Source organism: Corvus hawaiiensis, chromosome 6, assembly GCF_020740725.1.
Source record: "Corvus hawaiiensis isolate bCorHaw1 chromosome 6, bCorHaw1.pri.cur, whole genome shotgun sequence".
Taxonomy (NCBI): domain Eukaryota; kingdom Metazoa; phylum Chordata; class Aves; order Passeriformes; family Corvidae; genus Corvus; species Corvus hawaiiensis.
In genome coordinates this window covers 64,639,378-64,659,808 of record NC_063218.1, presented here as the reverse complement: position 1 = coordinate 64,659,808, position 20,431 = coordinate 64,639,378, and the positions used below count along the sequence as shown (strand labels likewise).

Sequence of the window (20,431 nt, the reverse complement as noted above, 5' to 3'; positions counted from 1 at the left end):
GGAAGCCTCAGAGCAGGCTGGTGGCAGAGGAAGAGACCCCTCCCCAGCCCACGCTCACCTGGCAGCCTGTTGACGAGCCATGTAAGCTGTTTTTTTGAGATATTGGTCCAGCTGAGGTCGAGGCTGACCGGCTGCCTTTTGATGATGCCGCTCAGCGCCTGGGGGGTGATGGACTTGCACCTGCTCAAGTCTATCTTTGTCCACAATCTCTTGTCACAGCACCTGGGGACAAGGACAAGGCTGGAAGTTGAGTCCCAAGAGTCCCATGGAATAATAGACAGCCAGCAGGTTGCCTGGCTTCCAGAAGGAGCCCAGCCCTGGCATGGGCCCAGCCACAGAACAAGGCTGCTCCTCCTGGTTTCCATAGGTTTGCCCAAACATGGGAGGTTGCTGAAGGCGTCTGGCCACCCAGAGCAGCCCTAGCAGGGTTTTGCTGCCACAAAAAAAGATTCCAAGTTGCAGCTGCAGGCCTGCTTGCCCCATCTGGGTGTTTCTCCTGACCTTAGGGATCCTTACTCCCAGTCTGCAGAACACTCTGTGTGTCCCACCCCACAGCCCCAGCAGAGCTCGCTGCTTCGCCAGGAGGAAACTCTTCCTCTCCCACGGGAGTTTGTGGAGAGCCAGGACCCAATGGCAGCTTAGCTGAGCCCCTGAAGGTGCAGGCAAGGGGACACTCCTCTGCCACACCACTGCCACCAGCTGCTGATCAAAGCAGGCCATCCCTGCTGCTCGGCTGTTAGAAACCTCCCAGTTTCCATTCCCGTCTGTTCCCAAGCCCTCCACGCACAGCTGTCCCAGTGCCAGCATTGTCTTTGGGCCTGCTGTCCCCCGAGGCGCTTCCAGCCAGCAAACCCATCCCGCCTCAGCCTGCCTTCCCTGCCTGCTGGGAGGGGAGGCAGCGCAGGAGGCCAGGAAGGGCAAGCACCATCAGGGTGGTGGGTGGGGAAAGGGCAGTGGCACCTCACAAGGACACGGCAGGGGACAGGAAGAAGGCAGAAGGGAACAAGAGAGATGGGCGCACACATGGCAGAGGCACCAGGACTGGCTACAGTGACGCTGCCAGGCTCTGGGGAGAGACGGGAGGGCACCAAAGCGAGATCCTTTCCCGTTCCCCCTGGATGTCCCCCACGGACGTGCCCCCAACCCCAGGACGCGTCCCCACACTCACCACTTGTACCAGGTCTTGCACACCCGCATGCACTCGCAAAGCTCCCTGCGGGTGAGGTAGCGGAACACGGACATCCAGACCTCGCGCTGGACGCAGCTCTCCTCGCCCTCCTGCGCCCGGCCCCCACGCCCGTTCAGCCGGGCCGCCCCCCCCTCCTCCGCGTTCTCGTCCTCCTCCTCTTCTTCCTCCTCCTCTTCCTCGGCGGCCGCCTCCTCATCGCCCCCGCTCCGCAGGGGCATCCTGGCGGGCGCGTGGCGCACGACCACGCGCGGCGAGTGCTGCAGGTTGGCCGAGGAGGCCGTGATGGCTTGGAGCTTGGGGACGATCGAAGTGCCGTGGACATCTTTGGTGGGGCGCTGGAGCGTCACGGTGAGGTAGGAGCCGTGCAGCTTGGCTTTCTCCACCTCTGACAGCTCCTTCTTGCCGCTGGGGTTGTTCTCCTTCTCCCGCACCATGGTCCTCTCTGTGGCCTGGAGCCGCAGCAGCTGCCGGCGCTTGAAGCGCTCGTCCCGGCTGGCGCTGTGGTGGTCGCTGGGCCCGGCCCCCGGGGACGAGCGCGTCACCACCCCGCGGGGGGACGCGGGGTCGTGGATCAGCTGCAGCATCGGGGTGGGCGAGTTGGGCGGGGGGGTCAGGGGCTCCTCGCAGCTCCGCAGGGGCCGCAGCACCTTGGCTTGCGCCGTGTCTTCGTCGCTCTCCTCCACCTTCCGCTTCTGCGGGGAAGCAGTGAGGCTGGTTAACGGGAATGGGGCCTGGAGAAGGCTTTTCCCCTCTCCTCTTCCCCGGAGAAACACAACAGTGCTAGCAGGACCTGCACCAGCAGTGCCCAGGTAGAATCACAGAACGGTTTGGGTTAGAACTTAGGGACACCTTCCGCTATCCCAGGTTGCTCCAAGCCCCATCCAACCTGGCCTTGGACACTTCAGGGATGGGGCATCCACAGCTTTGCTGGGCAACCTGTGCCCGGGCCTCACCACCCTCACAGTAATTTCCTCCTAACAGCTCATCTAAGTACCTCTGGTCCACCCACACCAGCAACAAACATTTTCCTTCCCCCTTCTCAAAAGGGGTGCCCCTTGAGGTTGGGGGTGGCTTCCACTCTGTGCCTAACAGTCCAGTGTCTCTTACAGTGGAATATCTCAGGATCACATTGCAGCAGGATGTGCCCAGGCCCCCAGGCGCTGCACCCTCATGGTCCTCATTCTCACTGGTTGCTGCCCAACTCCAGCCCATGCTGGCTGAACACATCCCTGGCAGGATGCTGTGGGAGGGGTGGAGGACGCAGATCCTGCCTCGCCACAGCACAGCTCCTTACCTGGCCCTTCTCTGCATCGTCACCCTGGTAGCACTTGGGGCACTCCCAGCAGTTGGGGAGCTCATCATTGAGCAGCCCTTCCCCATCCATCTGCAACGAGAGGAGGGGGTCAACAGCAGCCCAGCCCCACAGCAGAGCCCCCCTTTGCCCAGCATGTGCCCTGCTCACCTGCAGACAGCCGGGGTGAACGATCTCATTGCAGATACAGCACTCCATGAGCTTCTTCTCAAAGTCCTGCGAGTCCTCGTTCTGATCCACCTCCCCGCAAAGTGCACACGTGACCGAGTGAGGCAGCCTGGGCTACAAGGGAAAGCAGGGCTGAAACCAGGGTGAGGTGGGACAGCCTTCCCCCTTTCCTTCCCTACTACCTGAACTGTGGAGAAGCAACCAGCTATCCCCCAGGAATCCAACTTGGACTCACCGCCAAGCACTGCCGGAGGACGCAGGACTGCTTCATGCGGCCGGGCCCGCCGAACTTCTTCATGTCCCTGCAGTAGTGGCACATGCCACACTCGCCCTGCATGCAGGCCTTGCATTTCCGGCACCGCACCCGCCTCCGCCGGGCGCCTGACACGATGGGAGACACCGTGGACCTGACGGGAGTCGGGCGCGGCGTTGGCTTCATGGTGTGCGGCTTGGTGATGGGGATGGTGGGCAGGCGCACCCGCAGCCGGGCCTGGAGCTTTAGCTGCCAACAGGGAGAGAGGGAATGGGGTGAAGGGAGGGAAGTGCTGCGTTCTGCTGGGATCTGGAAGGCTCTGATCCCCAGATCTGGCACTGATTTTGGATAACGTGCCTGAGAACAGCTCTGCTCCCTCAGCGCTCCGCAGCCAACGCGCCTGGATAGGCGCTGACCTGGCAGCTCTGGAGCACACTCCCTAACCCCTCACACCACCCCACACCAAGAGCTCCCCTTCCTCCCCCCATCCCCAGTCAGGGCTCAAATGGGTCTGAAAAAGGCTGCTGAGTCCCAAAAGTGTCGTGGTGCTCCAACAACAGCCACCCTTTCCTTCTGAGGCAAGGTCCACCATGGCTGTCCTCTCTGTGTCACCCTGCCAGCTGCTCAAGGGGACAGAACCCAGCTCAGGCCACTCTTTCTCAAGCTCGAGGCACACTGGGAACACCCACACCCTCCTTGTTTACAGTGCAGGTAGGACAGCACAGCTCTCCAGCTGTCACCCTACATCCCATCAGCCCTTACAGGAAATCTGCTGGCTGCAGCATCCTCCTGGGATTGGCCGTGCTGGGATGCGCACCGCAGCTGATGGGTTTGGGGAAGGGCAGGCTCCCAAAAGCCCCAGCACAAGGCTGCGGATGTGCCAAGCCTCAGACTGCTGCACCCAAAGCATGCAGACATCCCCAGGTCATGTCTCTCAGAAAAGCTGCCCAAGATGCTTGTGCTGCACAAGGATCACGCGGATCCCCTGGGTAGGGCAGGCGAGCAGAGACGGGCACCTCCAAAGGGCAATCTGAGAGGCTCATTTGTCTCCAGACTCCCAAATGGGTGTTACCCATCCTTCCCAGTGTGATGGGGTCCTGCTCTTCCCATAGCCTGCCTGTGAGCCCATCTCCTGGCAGGAAGGAAGCAGTGACCTCTGGGAGCCATCCTGGCAGGCCACAGGAAGGCAGCCTGCGGAGGGGAAGTCCGGCTGCTCCGTGCCTCCATCTGCCCAGCCAGCTCAGCCCAGGCTGCAGCCCAGCTGTGCACCCTGGGCTATGAGCACAGCTGGACAGGGAAGAGCAGGGATGCATGGAAAGGTCCCACTGCTGAACAGCTGGCTGCTATCCACAGGCAGAGACTCCCAGGAGAGAGCCACCTTGCTTGGGGTTCCAAGACCCAATCCTACAGCACAGGGACAGAGACACAAGGGACACCTCACAGCGAGGGGCTGGACTGCCCCACACCTCATTCACACCTCACCCACCTCTGCCACAGCGAGACCTTCCCTGACACGCAACATTCCTCAGGCCATCCAGGCCTCCCTTATCAATCCAGAGAGCTGCTGGGAGAGCAGGATCACCCCTTCCTCCCACAACAAGGTTCCACGTTCTCCAAGGGCAACCAAAGGGCTGGAGAATACAGAGCAGCTGGCGCTGATCCGGTTACCACCCATCAGCTGAGCTGGGATAACCGGCACGGTGGGAGACCTCCGGGTTTGCCCGCGGTGCCGTGGAGGTGGCTGCACCCTGTGTCCCACCCTGGCACTGCTCCCGAGGCGGGTATGGAAGCGGTGCCACCACACCCCAGGCCTGGGAAACGACTCAACACGTGACACCCGTCTGGATCCCCTCCTCACAGCTCCTACCTTATCTCTCTTGGGCCACTGGACGATGGGGACGCCTGTAAGTGCCAGTTTAGGGTCGCTGTTTGCGTATTCTTCCAACAGCAGCTAATGGAGAGAGAGGAGGGGGGGAACAGAGCAGAGAGACAAAAAGCACAGGTGTGAGCAGAGGGAAACACGGCTCCCGCCAGCGAGGCAGGCTCCGACCAGATGCCAAGGCCAGCATGCTTCAAAGGCGGCTGGGAAGGAGCCCTCCTCTCCCCACACCCGCCAGCAACCATCCCTCCTCCCCACATGAGACAGACAAGCTCTGTCGAGTCGATCTGCACCAGTGCTTTCATCAACTGCATTTCAGCCCCGAGGCCCTGCGCTGGGCGGTGGTAGAAGGGGAGAGCACCAAGATTCAGCAGTCTGGGGGGATTTTGGGGGGAGGATTCACCAGCATTGCCCCCCCAGCTGCACCCCAGGCACGGGGCAGCCCGGAGGGTGCAGCAGCAGGATGTGGTGCCCCAGCACCCCCTCTGTGGCCTGGCACAAGCTGCTGGTAGCCGAGAGCTGCTCCCCCGCACTGCCTCGGGGTTTGGCTTTGACTTTGAGGGAGAGATCCCTCAGCACCGACCGGACTGGCACGCTGCCCTCCGGCGCGACAGCCCCTCGCTCCCAGTGCATGGGGCTCCCACCCTCACCCTGGTCCTTTCAGCCCCCTCCAGCGCAGCCCCCTCCCCACATCCATTCCCCACCGAATTTGCCGGTTGCAAAGGTGCTTTATTTACTTGACGTTGCCATGGTTACGCAGGCAGGAGCCTCCTGCCGGCATCCCGGCGGGCGGTGCTTCCCGCTGCCAGGCAGGGCCAGGGCAGGGGGTGCCCGGAGTGTCCCCCGCCCGGTTTTCAGGGCGTCTGGGGAGACAGGAAGCCGCAGCCTCCCCTGGGCTCCCCGGCAGCGCAGCGTGCCGCCTTCAGACCTTCCGCCTCCCCACGAGCACACGCCGAGGGAAAGGTCAGGGCTCGGAGCTCCCACACGGACATCCGTGGGACTGCAGCGTCCCCCTGCCCGTGGCACCGGGGACGGGGCGGGGGTGGCAGCGGCTCAGGCACGCTCCCCGCCAGCGAGCCGAGGGACTGCGGGGGCTCCCGGGTCCTGCGGCTGCATCTGGCTCGGAGCCGGGGTGGGCGAGAGTCCCCTGTGCCCCGTGGCGCTGTGGCCGGGGGGACGCGGCGGAGGGGACCCTGCGAGCACGCGGCCGGAGCGCCCCGGCAGCGGTGCCGGCGAGCGCGCCCCGGGGACGGGGAAGGGAGAGGTGAGCCCAAGCACCGGCCAGGGACCCGTCCAGGGAGGCACGGGTCCCCCCGCGGTTCCCTCCCACCCCGTTCGGGACCGGAGCGTCCCCGCGTCCCCTCCCCACGCCACGAGCATTGCCAGCTGCCTGACCTTGCGCCTCTGGAGCTGCCGAGACTCTGGGGTGAAGTTTGCCGAGCCCTCTTTGTTTCGGTGCCCGCACTGCGAGGGCTGGGGCTCCCTCCCCTCTCCCCGGACACCTCCGGGGGCTGGCTCAGACCCCGGCCGGATCCCCGGTGTTCGGGGACATGGCTGCGGGAGCAGCTGCGCCCCCCGCCCCGAGCGCCCCCGGCTCCTCCCCGCCCCCGGCAGCCGCACCGGCGGCCGCGTGCTCCTCCCGAGCCCTTGGGCAGCGGCGGCGGCAGCTTCCTGAGCCGGAGACAATGCTGCTGCGTCACCCACATGCGGTTCCCAGCAATGCTTTGCAACGGGAAGATGGCAGAAGAGAAAAAGGGAGCGAGGGAGCGGAGGGCAGAGCCGCGCTGCTGCAGCGCCGGGAGGGGCCGGGACGGCGGGGATTGGCGCAGGGTCCGGGCGGCGCTGCCCACCGGCCTCCCCGGGATCCCTCCCTCCCCTCCGCCGCCGCAATCCGAGAAGCCGGGGCCGGGCTCCCCGGGGCCGGGCAGAGCGTGGCCGAGAGCCCTTACCCCGTCCCGCTCAGGCCCAGCCTCCTCGGCGCCTTTCTTTTGTCTGCTCCGAGGCGGATTTGGGATCTGGGAGACCCCGCTGGAGCGAGCGGGGCTTTGGAATGTAGGCAAGGGTCATCCCCCTTGCAGCTCCCTCCACAGTCTGCACACCCCCCACCCTCCCGAGCTGGAGGGACAAACATCCCGCCAGCCAAGTTTGGGAGCAGCCACATTCCCAAAGACACCGGGGACCGAACCGCTAGAGGGGGACAGATCCATACCGGGTGATCAAGGTGTCCCCCAAGCAGCCCCAGCCCCCTGAGACGCCCCCCAGCTACACACCGCAATTAAAATGGAGGAAACTCCTGAAATAAAGCCAAACAGCACAAGGGAGCAGCGGCTGCTCCCACTTCGGATGCACCCAAAGCATCTGCAGGCAACTACAGCTCTGTGTTCCCAGGAAGCCAGTCGCATGCCGACCTGGCTCGGGACTGTCACCCGGGACTGTCACCAACTGTGCCACCAGGGACACCCTCGGGCCCCTGGCACGGGCTCTCTTCGACCCACAGGCAGGAGCGTGACCAGTGCTGCCACCCCACCATGGGAGACCTTCCTGGCACAGCTCACAGGCCACCCCGAACTTCCTCACCCATCCCTGAAGATACAATCCCCATATTCCACACCAAATTCTCTCTGCCCATTGCCCAGTCAGGTATGTGGGCAATGCCACACCAGAGGTTTTGAGAGGAGGTCCTGGGCACAGGATCAGCACTTCTGGGAGAGCCTTCTCCTGTTTCTACAATCCTTGGTGCTCCAACAGCTCCATGCAGAGCCCAGATAGAACCTGTTTATGCCAGGCCATGGGGGTCTGGCTTTAGACCTGCTGTAAGCTGCCTCATCACCATCCTCCTCCTGTCAAATCCAGTCATGGAAACCAGCACACCACAGAGGGGTTGGAAGGGATGGATGGAAGCAGTCAAAAGACAAAAGGACCTCTCAGAAATTCGCTCTTTGTCATTAATCCTTCCAGTGACCCCCACCATGCTCAGGATTTTCAGACAATTCCTGCCACAGAGCTGGAAGCACAACACGGTCACATCCAAAGGGTCCCATCCAAAGTGTCACGTCCCACCACATGATGCTCCAGGCTGAACTCGTGACAGGATACATATTTCTCCACATGACCCAACAGACAGACACCCTGAAATCCTGATCACCACACAAGAGGCTGGGGGAAAAGGCAGAATTTTCCTGCTCCTGGTGTGTCTGAGGACACTGGATAGCAGAGGGTGGCACTGGATGAGCAGATCGAGGTGGTGGCGTTTTCTCATCCACAAGTCTGGACGAGAAAACGCCACGTCCTGACTGTGGGGAGCACAGACCAAAGTGGGGCTTTCCCAGCTTGGCCAGATCCCAGCTCCATCATGGACCTGGTGACACAAGGACAACAGCACCTGCTGCAGATGGGTGGCCCCAGTGGAAAGTTCCAGCTAGAAATGTCTTAGTGATTCCCAGGCTTTACGAGCCAACCTCTACTGGCCACTTCCATCACCTCCTATGGAAAATAGGTTTTGAAAGTAGAGGTTTGCCGTGGTTGGACAAACTTGTTCCACTTTCTCCAGCCACTGCAGGCTGGTGACTAAGGATCTTCATGCCTTGAGGATGCCAGTCCTGAGGGATGGAATGCTGCAGCTCAGGATACTTCTGAACCTCCAATGACAGCCAGCTTTAAGGAGCAAATCCTTAGGGAAGTTGTCTGGGACCACAAGGGCTATCACCTGCAGCTCATCTGCGAGGTGCAATTGGACACAGGGGCGGGCGGGTCACACCAAAACCACAGGCACACCTTTACTACCTCCAATACATTAACAAATTCTATGATCAGGTCTCAAACTCCAACTGAACACCAACAACCTTCGAAACATCCGACACCAACCTGCTTTTGTGAGTCCCGAGGTGAAACACAGAGCCCACAGCTCAGGTTCCTCCAGAGCATCACACAGGACTCAGAAATACATATGTCACATTCTTGAAGGTCACAGCATGCACAGGGCACCCAAAAAGCCACAGGAAACCAGAAATGCAGTCCCTAACAGCACCTAGACTCTTCCAGCCAAGACCCTGGGACCCCAGAGCTGCACCCTCTGCTCCAAACACAGCAGAGCTCTGGATTTACCTGAACACGCCACAAAAAACACCCAGGGAACAGCACTTGGAAATAAAAACAATGGCAAAGACAAGGACACACACATGGCTGTGTCTGAATGGCAGCTTTGGTACAGGCAAGCAGCTGTACAGATCACCAACAGCAAGGAGGGGAGCAGAAGGTAACCTTTTAGGGACTAGAATGAATCTCTGGGGAATAGAGTGAAGCTGATATTCCCACTTCAGTGCTGAAGCAGCTAAAACACCAAAGCTCATTGGGTCATCTCAACAGATGAAGGGAAATAAAACCCAAACAACCCTCAGCAGCCCAAAATAACTGACTCTCATAACTCCAGGTCACACCCTGGGCAAACAACTCAAAGGAACAAAGCCAAATCCACCTGGGGCAAGGAAAAGGTTCCAACTGTCACAAAGTCCACAGCCAAAACTGAAGTGAACGGCATCAGCAAAGAGCACTCCTGCCACTGACAGCCGTGAGGGACCCAGCCAGGGCCCAGCCACCCTCCTCCTTTCCCAACCCCGAATCCCAGGGCTGTCCCTCAGGTGTAACATCAGCCTCATGCAGAGGAAGAGGAGGACACCAATCCTGCCCCAGGACAGGGGCAGGGTGAGGACAAAGCCCAGTTTCCCCACGGGAAGTGCCCTGCACTCGGCTCAGGCCTACCTTGACGTCAGCGATGAGGGCGTCCTCGTCCTCGATGCCGGTGGGAACGCACTTCTTGTGCAGAGGGAGTGACTCCAGCTTGTCCACGAGGCAGCGCAGCCCCTCCAGCTCAAACTGGGTCAGGTGCACCTTCCTGCTCTTGCGGGGGCTGCCCCCACTCGGGTCCCAAGCCTGGCCGTTTTGGGAGCCCCGGCTGGAGTCGGAAGAGTCTATGGATGGGGTCTTCTTGAGCCCCGGCAGGCTGCTCCGGCAGCTCCTGCCCAGTTCGTCATAGTCCACGTTGGCACCGTTGGCGATGGGGCTGGTGAGAATGGACCTCCTGGTCACGGGGCGCCGGGATTCCTTCCCTGCTGCGTCCTCATCATCCTCCTCCTCCTCCTCCTCTTCCATGTTCACCGAGTCCGAGGAGCTCAGCTCCATATCTGCCACAATGGAGAAACAGGGAGAGCAATCACAGGAGGTGTTCACTGTGTAGGGGGACCCCCCAGTCACCAGAGATGCTGGAGCAACAGATATGTATGAGGTGAAAGGAAGAGAGAAGCTGGAAAAGAACAGCTAAAAGCCCTTCCCATTCCTGGTTTGTCTGTGGGAATGCAAGGCACCAGATACGGAAAAATGTCCCAGAGGAAGAAACAGCAAATGCCCTAGACTGAACTTCATGGAATTGGGTCAGAAGGGACCTTTAAAGTCCATCCAGTCCAACCCCAGAGCCATGGGCCTGGACATCTTTCATGACATCATGTTGCTCAGAGAAAGCCCTGTCCAACCTCCTTTTGCTTTGGAGGGGCTTGGGATCCCCAGCTGAGGGCTCAGGACCTTGATGTTGCCTTCACCATGTGAGAAAGAGGATGTGGACTCACTCACAACCATGAGGTTGCTGAGCCCTTGCAAGTAATTTTGTCAGCCCTTTAAACTCTGTGTGCAGAAGGCCCTGGCCAGCCAGAGAGAATTCCTGCCCACAGCACCGGGGTGGCCACTGCAACTTCCCCCGACCTCTTCCATGCAAGGCTTTGAACTGGTGGTGTGCTGGTTTCACAGATGTGAGGAACCTGGGCTGCTGCAGGGCCAGAGGAGAAAGCAGAAGTCTGGCTGGTTGTGACTTCATGCTCAAAAAAACCCCACAGAGCCCTCCCCTGCCTGCCACGCTGCTGAGCCAGTGCCCCAGCAGGAGGGTGGAAGAAGCCACTTGGATCGGGGTGAGGAAGGACTAAGGGCTGGACTTACCCATGCTGAGGGATTCCTTCTGGAAGTCCTTGGTCAGGTGGGAGCGGCTGGTGATGCAGTACACGTAGCGCTCCAGCACGTACCAACACATCTCGTAATAGAAGGGATAGCGAAACTTATTTGGGACCTGCAAAAACAGGCAAGAGGATCTGTCAGGCCTCCTTCCCTGCTGTTGCTGCTCTCAGATGCCACACCAGGTCTGGGCCGGTGTCCAGCACGGCTCTCCCACAGGTCCTCACCCGCGTGCGGTCCTCGATGCTGTAGATCCGGAGCTGCATAGGGATGTTGAAGCTGTGTAAGAAATTGCCCCCAAAAACCAGCGTGTCCATGGGAGTGTACACAGCGTGGATCCAACCTTGGGAGAGAAAGTAGAGTTGGAAGAATCCTCCTGATTCACCTTGCATAGTTTTTTGTCACCCTGCTGTCATCCTAGATTGTTTCCTAATTGTGTTAGGCCTAAGAACACCAGCACCAAGGGAAACAGTCTTCCAAAGTCTGTTCCAACACTTAAAACACCATCAAAATAATTCAAGTTCCAGCCCTTATCTCCAAGGCTAAGCATATCCAGCCAAGTCCAACATCTGGGGAATTCCAGCATGGGTTTCCTTAAGGCAAAGCCACTCAGTTCAAAAGAGGTGTCAGTTGTGATAACAGGACTCAAATGAGTGAGTTGTGCAATCCCTGGTGTTTTCTGTTCCTGGTCCTGCTGTAAGCCACAGCTCTGAATTGGTGTCACAAGACACCCAGGACGCTGAGGAGCTGCCTTGGGCCAGCCTGTCCTCAGCCTACACTATTCCATGTGTCAACATGACAGGATCTGGGAAAGCCTCCTTTAATAACTAATCAAATGTGATGTGAGCCAGCCACAGCTTTCCTAGCACGGGCTGGATCCACAGTGCCATCACAGGCATGTTTTGGGAGGTGGCAAGCGAGAGGACAGAGCCACATCACATCTCCCTCTCTCAGTGACTCACGAAGGAGCTAAACCCTGCCCGTGTCCCAGGAGTTTCAGTGTTGCCACAACCCTGGCCAAGGCCAGGATGCCCCTGCCCACCCTAGGTGTACCTGAGGGGATGACAAATGTGTAGCCCTGCTTGAGCTCGATGCGCTGGCACTCTGACACTCTGTCCCCAAGGAAAATGTCTCCCTGCTTCCCTGAGAGAAGCCAGTTTTCATAGAGCTCCAGGTTCTGGGGTGTGGGAGGGATCAGCCAGAAGATCTGCAAATGAAGACAACATGCTTATGTAAGTCATCACATAATGAACAGTGATGGCTTCTTCCCAACATCTGAATCTTTTCCTCTCCCTGAGAACGTCCAAGGAAAATGACTTGGGCACCTGCCCCCCTTGAGAGGACAAGCAAGGCCTTTCTCAGCCTAACACTGAGTGCTATGGGTAGCCTGAGCTTGGGATGCTTTTTAGGGTATGATGGACGTCAGTGTCAAGAGATACAGAGCCCAGGAAAGCCACCAGAGTGACAAGGGGATTCACCTGAGTTACATTTACCATGTTAGAGCTACACCCGAACTATGGATTGGCACCTGTCTGGCTCCATGCAAAAAGGGTGGAAAGCCTTCAGTTTGCTGTCTGGGACCTGCATCCTCAAGGATTTACACAAAAACAGACCAACAGCCACTCTCCTAAAGCACCTGTAGCTGTCCCAATAGGGACTGTCCTACCTTTCCCCCTCGGTGGATGTGGTACCACACAGAAGTGCCACCAAAGTCCACGTGGAAATCTGTGTAACAGCCCTTGACACTCATCAGACAGTATCTGGTGGAAAACAACATGAGGAGAAGGTGAAAATGAGTGGTGATTCACGTTTTGGAGCAGACATAGCACATTCCAAGGGAATGGGCCCCCCAAACCCAAGCCAATGGCTCAGAGCAGTGCCACAAGCTACACAACCCCCCTTCCACACAGCTAAAGGGGACTGAATAACTGACTGCAGTGGCTTTACAAGTGTCACCCACCAAAATAAACAGGGACATTGTTCCTCCCCCTTCCCCTTGGTACAAACTGCTACTCCCCTTGGGCAGTTTTCCTGCAAGAGATTGTTTGCTGCCTGCCACAGCTCAGGAAGTCACTTACTTCTGCACCTTTGGATACTGCATCTCCAGGATGGCATTGGTAGACTCTGTCTGACTTTCCTTCAGGTGCCTGGGCCACATGTTATCAACCCAGTCAATCAAATCCACCTACAGCAGAGAGGTGGGAGACGTGAGCAGAGAAAAAAGTGGCACGGTAAAGCCTTTTGCTCCCCCCAGGCTGGCAAATCCCTTTTTGCTCCTTCCCCACACCCAGAAAATTTCCCAGTGCCACTGGGGCAGTCCCACACATTAAATACTTATAACCAGATTGCTCTGATGCCAGCACTGGGCTTCCATAAATAAATATGCCAGACAGCATCTCCTAGGCTGGGATTCAACTCCCTAAGCTTCAGGAGAGCCAGGGAAGCCCAGGTTCCCTCTGCAGTCAACAGAGAGAAGTGACTGGCCCTACACAGCTGCCACTTCCCCTCTGCTGACTGCAGAGGGAGTTCAGGATGTTCATCCCATCCATCCCACCTCCGACAGCTCGTTTTCCCACCACAAAACAGCCTCCTGCCCCTCTTCCAGCACACCTCTTCTAGTCTTGGCCTCCTCTGCCCTCAGAGATTTCAGCACCTTCCATCAGGAACCCTCCCTGCCACACTGTGCAGAGTTCAGACTTCCATGTTTCTAACTGCTGACAGCCAATGAACAGGCCATCTCTCTGCAGAGTGACATGCCAGGGACTTGGCCATGGTCACCACAGCCTGACTGGGAGATCAGCTCCAGCAGCTTCCAGACTGACATCCCTGCTGAGCCCACATGTGTTGCAGGCAGCCCCTCTTTTACCACATCCCAGTGCCAGGCTGCACCTCGCCTCCAGAGCTCCAGGGAAAGCAGATCCCTGCAGAAGGAAGAGCCCTGCTCACCGTAGCAGGTCTCTGCACCAGGTTCTCCAGTTTGGTGTGGCTGAACTCCAGGCTGATGACGTTGTAGAGTTTCTCGCGCTCCTCCTCCGGCGTTTCGTAGTAGCGCGCCCACTGCGCCATGGACATCTCGATGTCCCGCTGCGTGTTCACATCCATCACATCCACCATCCGTCGGCTCCCTGCCACGACAGCCACGTCACTGCAACTGTCCCTGGGCACCACGGGCTCCAGGAGGTGAGATCCTCAAGGACCCCAACCACCCAAGCAAGTGCAGGGTGGCTCTGGACACTTACCCACACACAGCCGCACATCGTTCACGCTGAAGTCTGGATCCGGCATCCTGTGGGACAAACATCTGGCTAAAAGAAACCATCAAGTGCTTGTGGCTGCACACCCTGTGACCCAGGAATTGGCACTCTGCAGATTCATCTCTGCTGCTTTGTTGTTGGAGAAGGCCGTGGAACGGGATCTCTGGGGGCACAGGACTGGGGTGAAACACTAGGACAAGCTTCTGGCTCGGGAAGCTGACTTGGGAATAGGATGTACCATCTCCAGAGCTGTTGTACAGCAACTTCTGGCAAAGGAGCCAGCAGGCCTTGAACTAAGCAATCCCAGCTCTCGTTTTAAAGGCTGCTCATGTGAGTTATCCCAATCCAAAGGCATGGCCGGAGCAGGACACGCAGTATATTCCACTGACACAGCAGAACCACTCCAATGTTTGTACTGGCACCCTTCTCTGTACAAACACTGCTGTCACAGGCGGAGCAGGCTGGCAGCCATTCGAGCAGCTCTTGACCCAGAGAAGTACCCAAAAGCTCAGGAGAAATCCAGTTTCAGCCACACTGTAATGCCCAGTATCAAATCTCTGCCCTCCCAAGTCACCCAGCAGTTAAAACTGAGCCTGGCACGACTTCCTACCCAATTCACCCCAGCACAGAACATCCTGCACTGGATGAGATGTCACCCATCCATTCACAGCCAGCTGAGGGGGTTCGGAGCAGTGCTGCTGGTACTGGCTCTGAAAGTTTGTGAGGGGTCATTTACTCCTCTAATCTTTGTATGAACCCCAAAAACCACTGAACCCAGCTTACACTTAAGAGCTGCAAACCTCAGTGGATGTACTGTAGCAAGAGAACAGTTTAGAAGTTCAAAAAATCAGGTTGGAATTCTGGAAAATGCCAGAAATACTACAAATTGTTCGACTCTCTGGCAATAGATGCCTATGTTACTAGGAAAGAAACCCAGCCAGATGTTGCATCAGAGCTGCACTGGGACTTTTCAGACATTTGGTGGAATTCTGATCACCTACAGCCAATTCAGTCCTCTCATTTTTCAGTCCAAACAGACTAGGAAGAACAGGATAACCGAGCTGGAAGATATTTCTCTCTGCTCACTGCACATAAAGAACAGCACGGACACGACACAGTCAAACAAGCTTGGCAGAGCCAGGATCAGATCCCACACGGTGAGGAGAGATGAAGGAATTGGGCCAGAGTCACCCACCACTCTGTGCTCCCAGCACTTACTTTATCCCCAGGCCGTCCGAGCTCCTGAAGATGAGCGGGTCCCTCAGGCCACCCCGCTGGATGTACTCAACTGTGAAGTCTGGTGTGGGGAGACAAGAAGAGGGAAGGTTTAGGAGAAACTCCGTCAGAGGATCATAGACACACTGAGGTTAAAAAGGATATCTGGAGATCTCTAGGCCAACCCTGCTCCTCACTGTTCTACTCCTTCAGAAATCCTGGAACTCCTTTGCAGCAGTTCTGAGAGGCAGCACAGTGTGTGCTCCTGACAAGCCTCAGACAGTTCCCCTAAGGAGGGGGGAGTTTGCTCCAACAGGCTGCTCCTGACAGGTGAACAGCCTGGATTCTGGTGTTCACTTCCCTAGGAAGCTCAGAGCCAAGCAAGAGACGCCTTGAAGAAGCGCTCCTCCCTCCCGTTAAATCCTCATGAGGGGCTGTGCGATGAAAAGCCATCCCACAGAGCCGTGTGCGTGGTGAAAGGAAGGGGAGACATCCCACACAGCCCCTGAATTAAGGATCTGGTAGACATGTGGCTGCAATTACAGGTGCTGACCCAGGCAAACCCTCCCATCCCTGGCTGCCACGTGTCCCAGCAAGCTGCAGACCGGCTCCGTGCTCTCTGGAGCGAGCAGCTTCCACGCCATTCCCCACACGTGCTCCCTGGGACCACGAGTCCCAAGACAAACCTTTGCCTTCCATGAAGACCACGAAGGTGGAGTTGAACTTGTTGGTGGACAGCTTTTCCTCGAGGTCAAACGTCCTCTTCCCTTCGATCTCATCATCGGAGATGCCGTCATCCTCGTAACGCCGCCTCATCGTGCCACGCTGAGGGGAGAACGACAGGAAGGGAAGAGTTGTGGACCAGGAAGGGAAGTTATGGACCAGGGCGAACAACCAGAGCCTCATCCCAACCTAGCACAGCGCAGCCACGGCCTCTAGGGCAGCCTAGGTCTGTCCTGAACCCAAAACACACCACTGAAACATCAGCTTTGCCCCTCCTCCATCCAGATTTCTGCTAATTGGCCTGTATGGGAGACAGATAATCACTCCTAATGAATTCCAACACGGAAATACAGGAGGAGGGGAGGGAGGAAGGGAGAGAGTTTAGTGTAACTGAGACAAAGAACAAAGAATCAGTTACCCACTTTTACGACTGCATCAGTGTTTTGCTGCACTGGAGGTAAAGACACTTGTGAATTTAAATCTCTGCCAGAACACCAGTGATAAAATAAGGATTCTCAAGTTTGGCTGTGCCTGTACAAAAAAGGTGATTTATTCCCTTGTTTGTGTGGGGAGGAATAGCAGAGGGGAAGAAACACTTTTCTAAGAGGGTCTCGTAAGCACATCTGTACAGGGATTCCTGACAGACATCCTCTTCTGGCACTGCTGGATCTGGAAGAAATTACTGTCCCCAGCTGTTGGCCACCTGGCCAGAGAGCAGAGCCCTGCGTGGGAATGTTCCCTAAATCCCCTCAGATAAAAGGCAAACTGCTGAATTAGCCAAGCTGCCTTCCCCTAATTAGGGATGTTCCCATTATCAAGCGTGCACACCAACTGCTGGGCCAGCAGACAGCCAGGGACAGGATGGGGCAGCAGGTGACACAGCTGCTGGCACCTGCCTGCAGCACGGAGGGGCAGTGTCACATCTCCAGCAACACCACCAGAACCAGCCTGTGATGACCTCACTGGAGAAAGAGGAATGACTCCCTCATACAGAAGCACTGCTTTAAATAAAATTTTAAAATTAATTAGATGAACCAGTGCAGGAGCACATAGGGACACACATACACACAAAAAGGCTTTTCCCCCACCCCCTCCAACACTTAATTTTAACTCCCAGTTTCAAGCAGGCTGATGGATGCTCAAGGAGTTCCCCTGTCATAAAGACAGAGTCACTCACCTATTGTTAACAGTTCATTGACTGTGCTCAGCTTTCCAACTCTCTTCCCAAAAACCTGAACAACAGGGATACAAACACCTCATCAGCCAGGCAGGAACAATCAGCTGTTCCTGAATGGGGCACTTTCAGGAAGAGTCCTCAGGATCCTGTGACAAGGGTCTGTCCAATGGCCCGGACAATTAAACAATCTGTAAAAGGGCTGCTGTCCTTTGTCTTAAGCCATCCACTAAAGATGAGTGGGCATTCCCCGTTTTTAACAACACAAAACCTCACTTTACTTACAGCTTTTTACAGAGATATTTGTATAAAGGCAGGAAAACGCATTTAAAAAACACAGACCTATGGGAGTGGCAGCAACAGAAGCACCCATTCCTTGGGAACACTTGGAATTTCACACTGCTAGGGCTGGGCTGCACACACCAAAAACAGGAACTCCCAAACGCTCCCTCTGCCTTTAAACTGAGACTGGCTCTTCCAAGGGGATGCATCAGAACTTTAAGTTAGTGATGTAGAGGTGTTATGACTGTGTTATAATGGATGATTAGCCCACCTTATGAAGCACTTTTCCTTAAAAATCACGGAATCCATGAAGCCTGCGTGGTACTCAGCTTTAAAATGAGGGCACAGAGCAGAGAGGGCCCTGCCCTGTGCAGGATTTAGGGACAATGAGCCAACCTCATGCTCAGCTTTTCCTGAAGAACTCAGCATTTTGGGGAAAGGCCCATTTCATGCTATTCCTTACTAAACCACACCAGGGAAGTTCAAGGCACACCTATGCCAGGCAAGGATGTGAATCACCCTCCAGCGTGACCAACGTTTCACTTTTCCCAATGGGAGGCAAGTCCAGGGCTACAGATCCCAGCAGGCAGCTCCCTGTCATTAATCAGAGGATGTGCACAACGAAGAGGAGGATTCGGCAGTCCATGCTCTCACCTGTTTTGGGATCTGCTGGGTGGTGGCTCAGTGCAGCACCAGGCTGCTTTTTGACCTGTTCCCTTACTCCAGACACTCACTTTTAGGGGGAAAAGCAGCTCTTTTGCCTTTGCTGGATTCAAAACCTCATCTTTTGGGGGGAAAAGGCTAGGCATGGAAATTCTGGCAAAAAGAGGCTATGTCCAAACCAATCCCTTAATAGCTTATATTCGACTCCCTTGGCTACACTTAACTAGGAGTAAGAGTTACTGCACTGGGCTGGAACTCAGGTGAGCCCCATTTGAGGATGAACCTTGGGATATGTGGCAGCTCCAGCCACAGACACGATGACCAGGCATTGTCTGTCCTTCTGGAAGTGGCACCAAGCCAGGCTCTGGATTGTGTAGAGCAGCTCTTTCAACAGAAATGTGACCACGTGGCCGGGCCTGATCCGGATCCTCCTGGTGCCATGGGTGGATGCTGGAGATGCACTGTGGGACCAGGGAACTGTTCCGACTCTTTTCCCAGGTCTCCTTCACAGCACAGCCTCCAAAGCAAACAGGTTGGAACCTTCCACCCAAACCACTCCACGATAAGGCAGCCACACCACAGAAGTGCAAACACCAGGAAACAGGCAGGAACACCTTCAACTTGAATCCCTTTGCAATGAGGAAACAGGGATGCAAAACACAGAAGGAAGGGGATTGTGTCCTCCAGCAAAGCAAATTCCAAAGTCTATTGCTCTGTCATCGGCAAAGCATCAGCCACAAACCCTCTCCAGCTCTCAGGCGGATCAGCTTCGCCTGTTCCCGTGGGCAGGGAAGAATCTGGCCTCCTCATTGGCCCAGCATGGAGGAGAGTGGGATCCCAGCCGTGGCTGAGGACCCAAAAGCACAATGCAAGCAGCTCCCATCCCATCAGACCCAGCCGGGGCCACACTGCTTTCATGCCATTGTTGTCTTGGCAGGGTGGGGAAAAACAGTATTTCAGGGCCCCAGAGCAGGCAGGAGGAAGGAAAGGCTTCTGTGCTTCCAGGCATACGTTATGGGAGAGGCAGCATCTGTGGGAGCTTTCCCCTCCTGGAGTCTGCAGCTTCCTCACAGCACAGTGACACAAACCACAGACCCCATGTCCCCAGACTGGGTCTCTGTATGAGGACAGATGTGCTCGGTGGGTGCTCCAAGACCCCCTTTCTTCTGTGATAGGCTACACAGGGAATTGCTGCCTGGATAGATAATTGGCTACAGCTGACACCTGCAAAGCCATGATGGGCTAACACCAACCTCACCTGCCCATTATTACACACACAGAGCTGTGCAAATCCTTCTGACAGCACCAAGTCGGACCTCTTCCTGGGAAGAGCTGCCTACCTTTGTCCCACAGCCTGTGCCAGGGATGGGGCTTGGCTGAGTATGCCTTCCCAGGACTTTCCTACACAGAACACCAGCAACTCACAGTCGTGGACTCTTAGATTAGAACTGCTGCTTCCTGGGAGTGACTCCACTATTTGGGAGCCCTTCCAGTATCAACCGGTTCAGCCAGGGACACGCAGCTTCCCAAAAGGAGATCAGCAGATGTCCCCAAAGCCTCCACCTGTGACAATGTTCTGGGTGAAGTTCAGCTCCAGTGAAGCAAGGGACAGAGTCAGGCACTTTACATTATCTGTCAGACAACCTCAGCATTAAGCAGCAATATTTAAATATCACTTTGGTTTCCCAGCTTTCTCTTAGGATTCAGGCATTTTTCATCCTGCTGAGAGTTTTACTAAGGAAGAACTGACAAGTGGTCCAAAGCCTTTCTCTCAGTGTCAGGCAGGGTCAAGATAAAAGCAGTTTATTCATCCTCCAAGACCAGGCAGCCAGCAATTCCCACCTAAGATAGCTATCCTTCACCATTCCTTTCTGACCCTCCTGGGTACCATTCAATTAATGGAGGAAATAGGAAGCATGAATATTAATCCTGCTGACAGCTATCCCTTCTATTCTGATCCTTTCACTTGCAGTCTCCTTTGCCCAAGAATTCCACGGAAAGCACCTCATGAAACTCCACAGCAGCAGTCTCCAAAACCCTTCCTTGGAAACATCTTTCCATCAGCAAGTGCTGCCTCCATGGAGCACAGCTCCCCTCTAACAGCAAAGGAGCTGACAGTCAGCTGAAGAGAGCCAGAAAACTCCTCTCCTGTGAGGTTTTTTTGAGGGAAGAACGAGTACAAGGTCACATTTGAAAAAAAGAACAAGCCGTCCTTTCGCTGAAAGAGCCTCATGTATTTAGAGAGTGAAACCAACACACACCACAGTATTTTAGTCACTTCCTGTCCTGTCTGCTGCCATCCCCTCCCTCAGCTCCATCTCCCAG

General features: G+C 56.4%; 1 protein-coding gene across 1 annotated transcript in view; it reads right to left on the bottom strand.

Annotated features, from left to right (window-relative positions):
• Nucleotides 1–20,431, bottom strand: part of KDM2A (lysine demethylase 2A) — a 33,889-nt gene that overhangs the window by 2,939 nt on the left and 10,519 nt on the right. Inside the window, exons 4-19 of the mRNA XM_048306617.1 lie at nt 15,951–16,089; nt 15,268–15,346; nt 14,035–14,081; nt 13,742–13,920; nt 12,874–12,980; nt 12,462–12,555; nt 11,849–12,002; nt 11,023–11,138; nt 10,784–10,910; nt 9,560–9,981; nt 4,790–4,873; nt 2,905–3,171; nt 2,652–2,783; nt 2,484–2,573; nt 1,169–1,881; nt 59–222 (exon numbers count right to left, since the gene is read on the bottom strand). Coding sequence (XP_048162574.1) covers nt 59–222; nt 1,169–1,881; nt 2,484–2,573; nt 2,652–2,783; nt 2,905–3,171; nt 4,790–4,873; nt 9,560–9,981; nt 10,784–10,910; nt 11,023–11,138; nt 11,849–12,002; nt 12,462–12,555; nt 12,874–12,980; nt 13,742–13,920; nt 14,035–14,081; nt 15,268–15,346; nt 15,951–16,089 — 2,914 coding nt within the window. The remainder of the gene's footprint in view (nt 1–58; nt 223–1,168; nt 1,882–2,483; nt 2,574–2,651; nt 2,784–2,904; nt 3,172–4,789; nt 4,874–9,559; nt 9,982–10,783; nt 10,911–11,022; nt 11,139–11,848; nt 12,003–12,461; nt 12,556–12,873; nt 12,981–13,741; nt 13,921–14,034; nt 14,082–15,267; nt 15,347–15,950; nt 16,090–20,431) is intronic.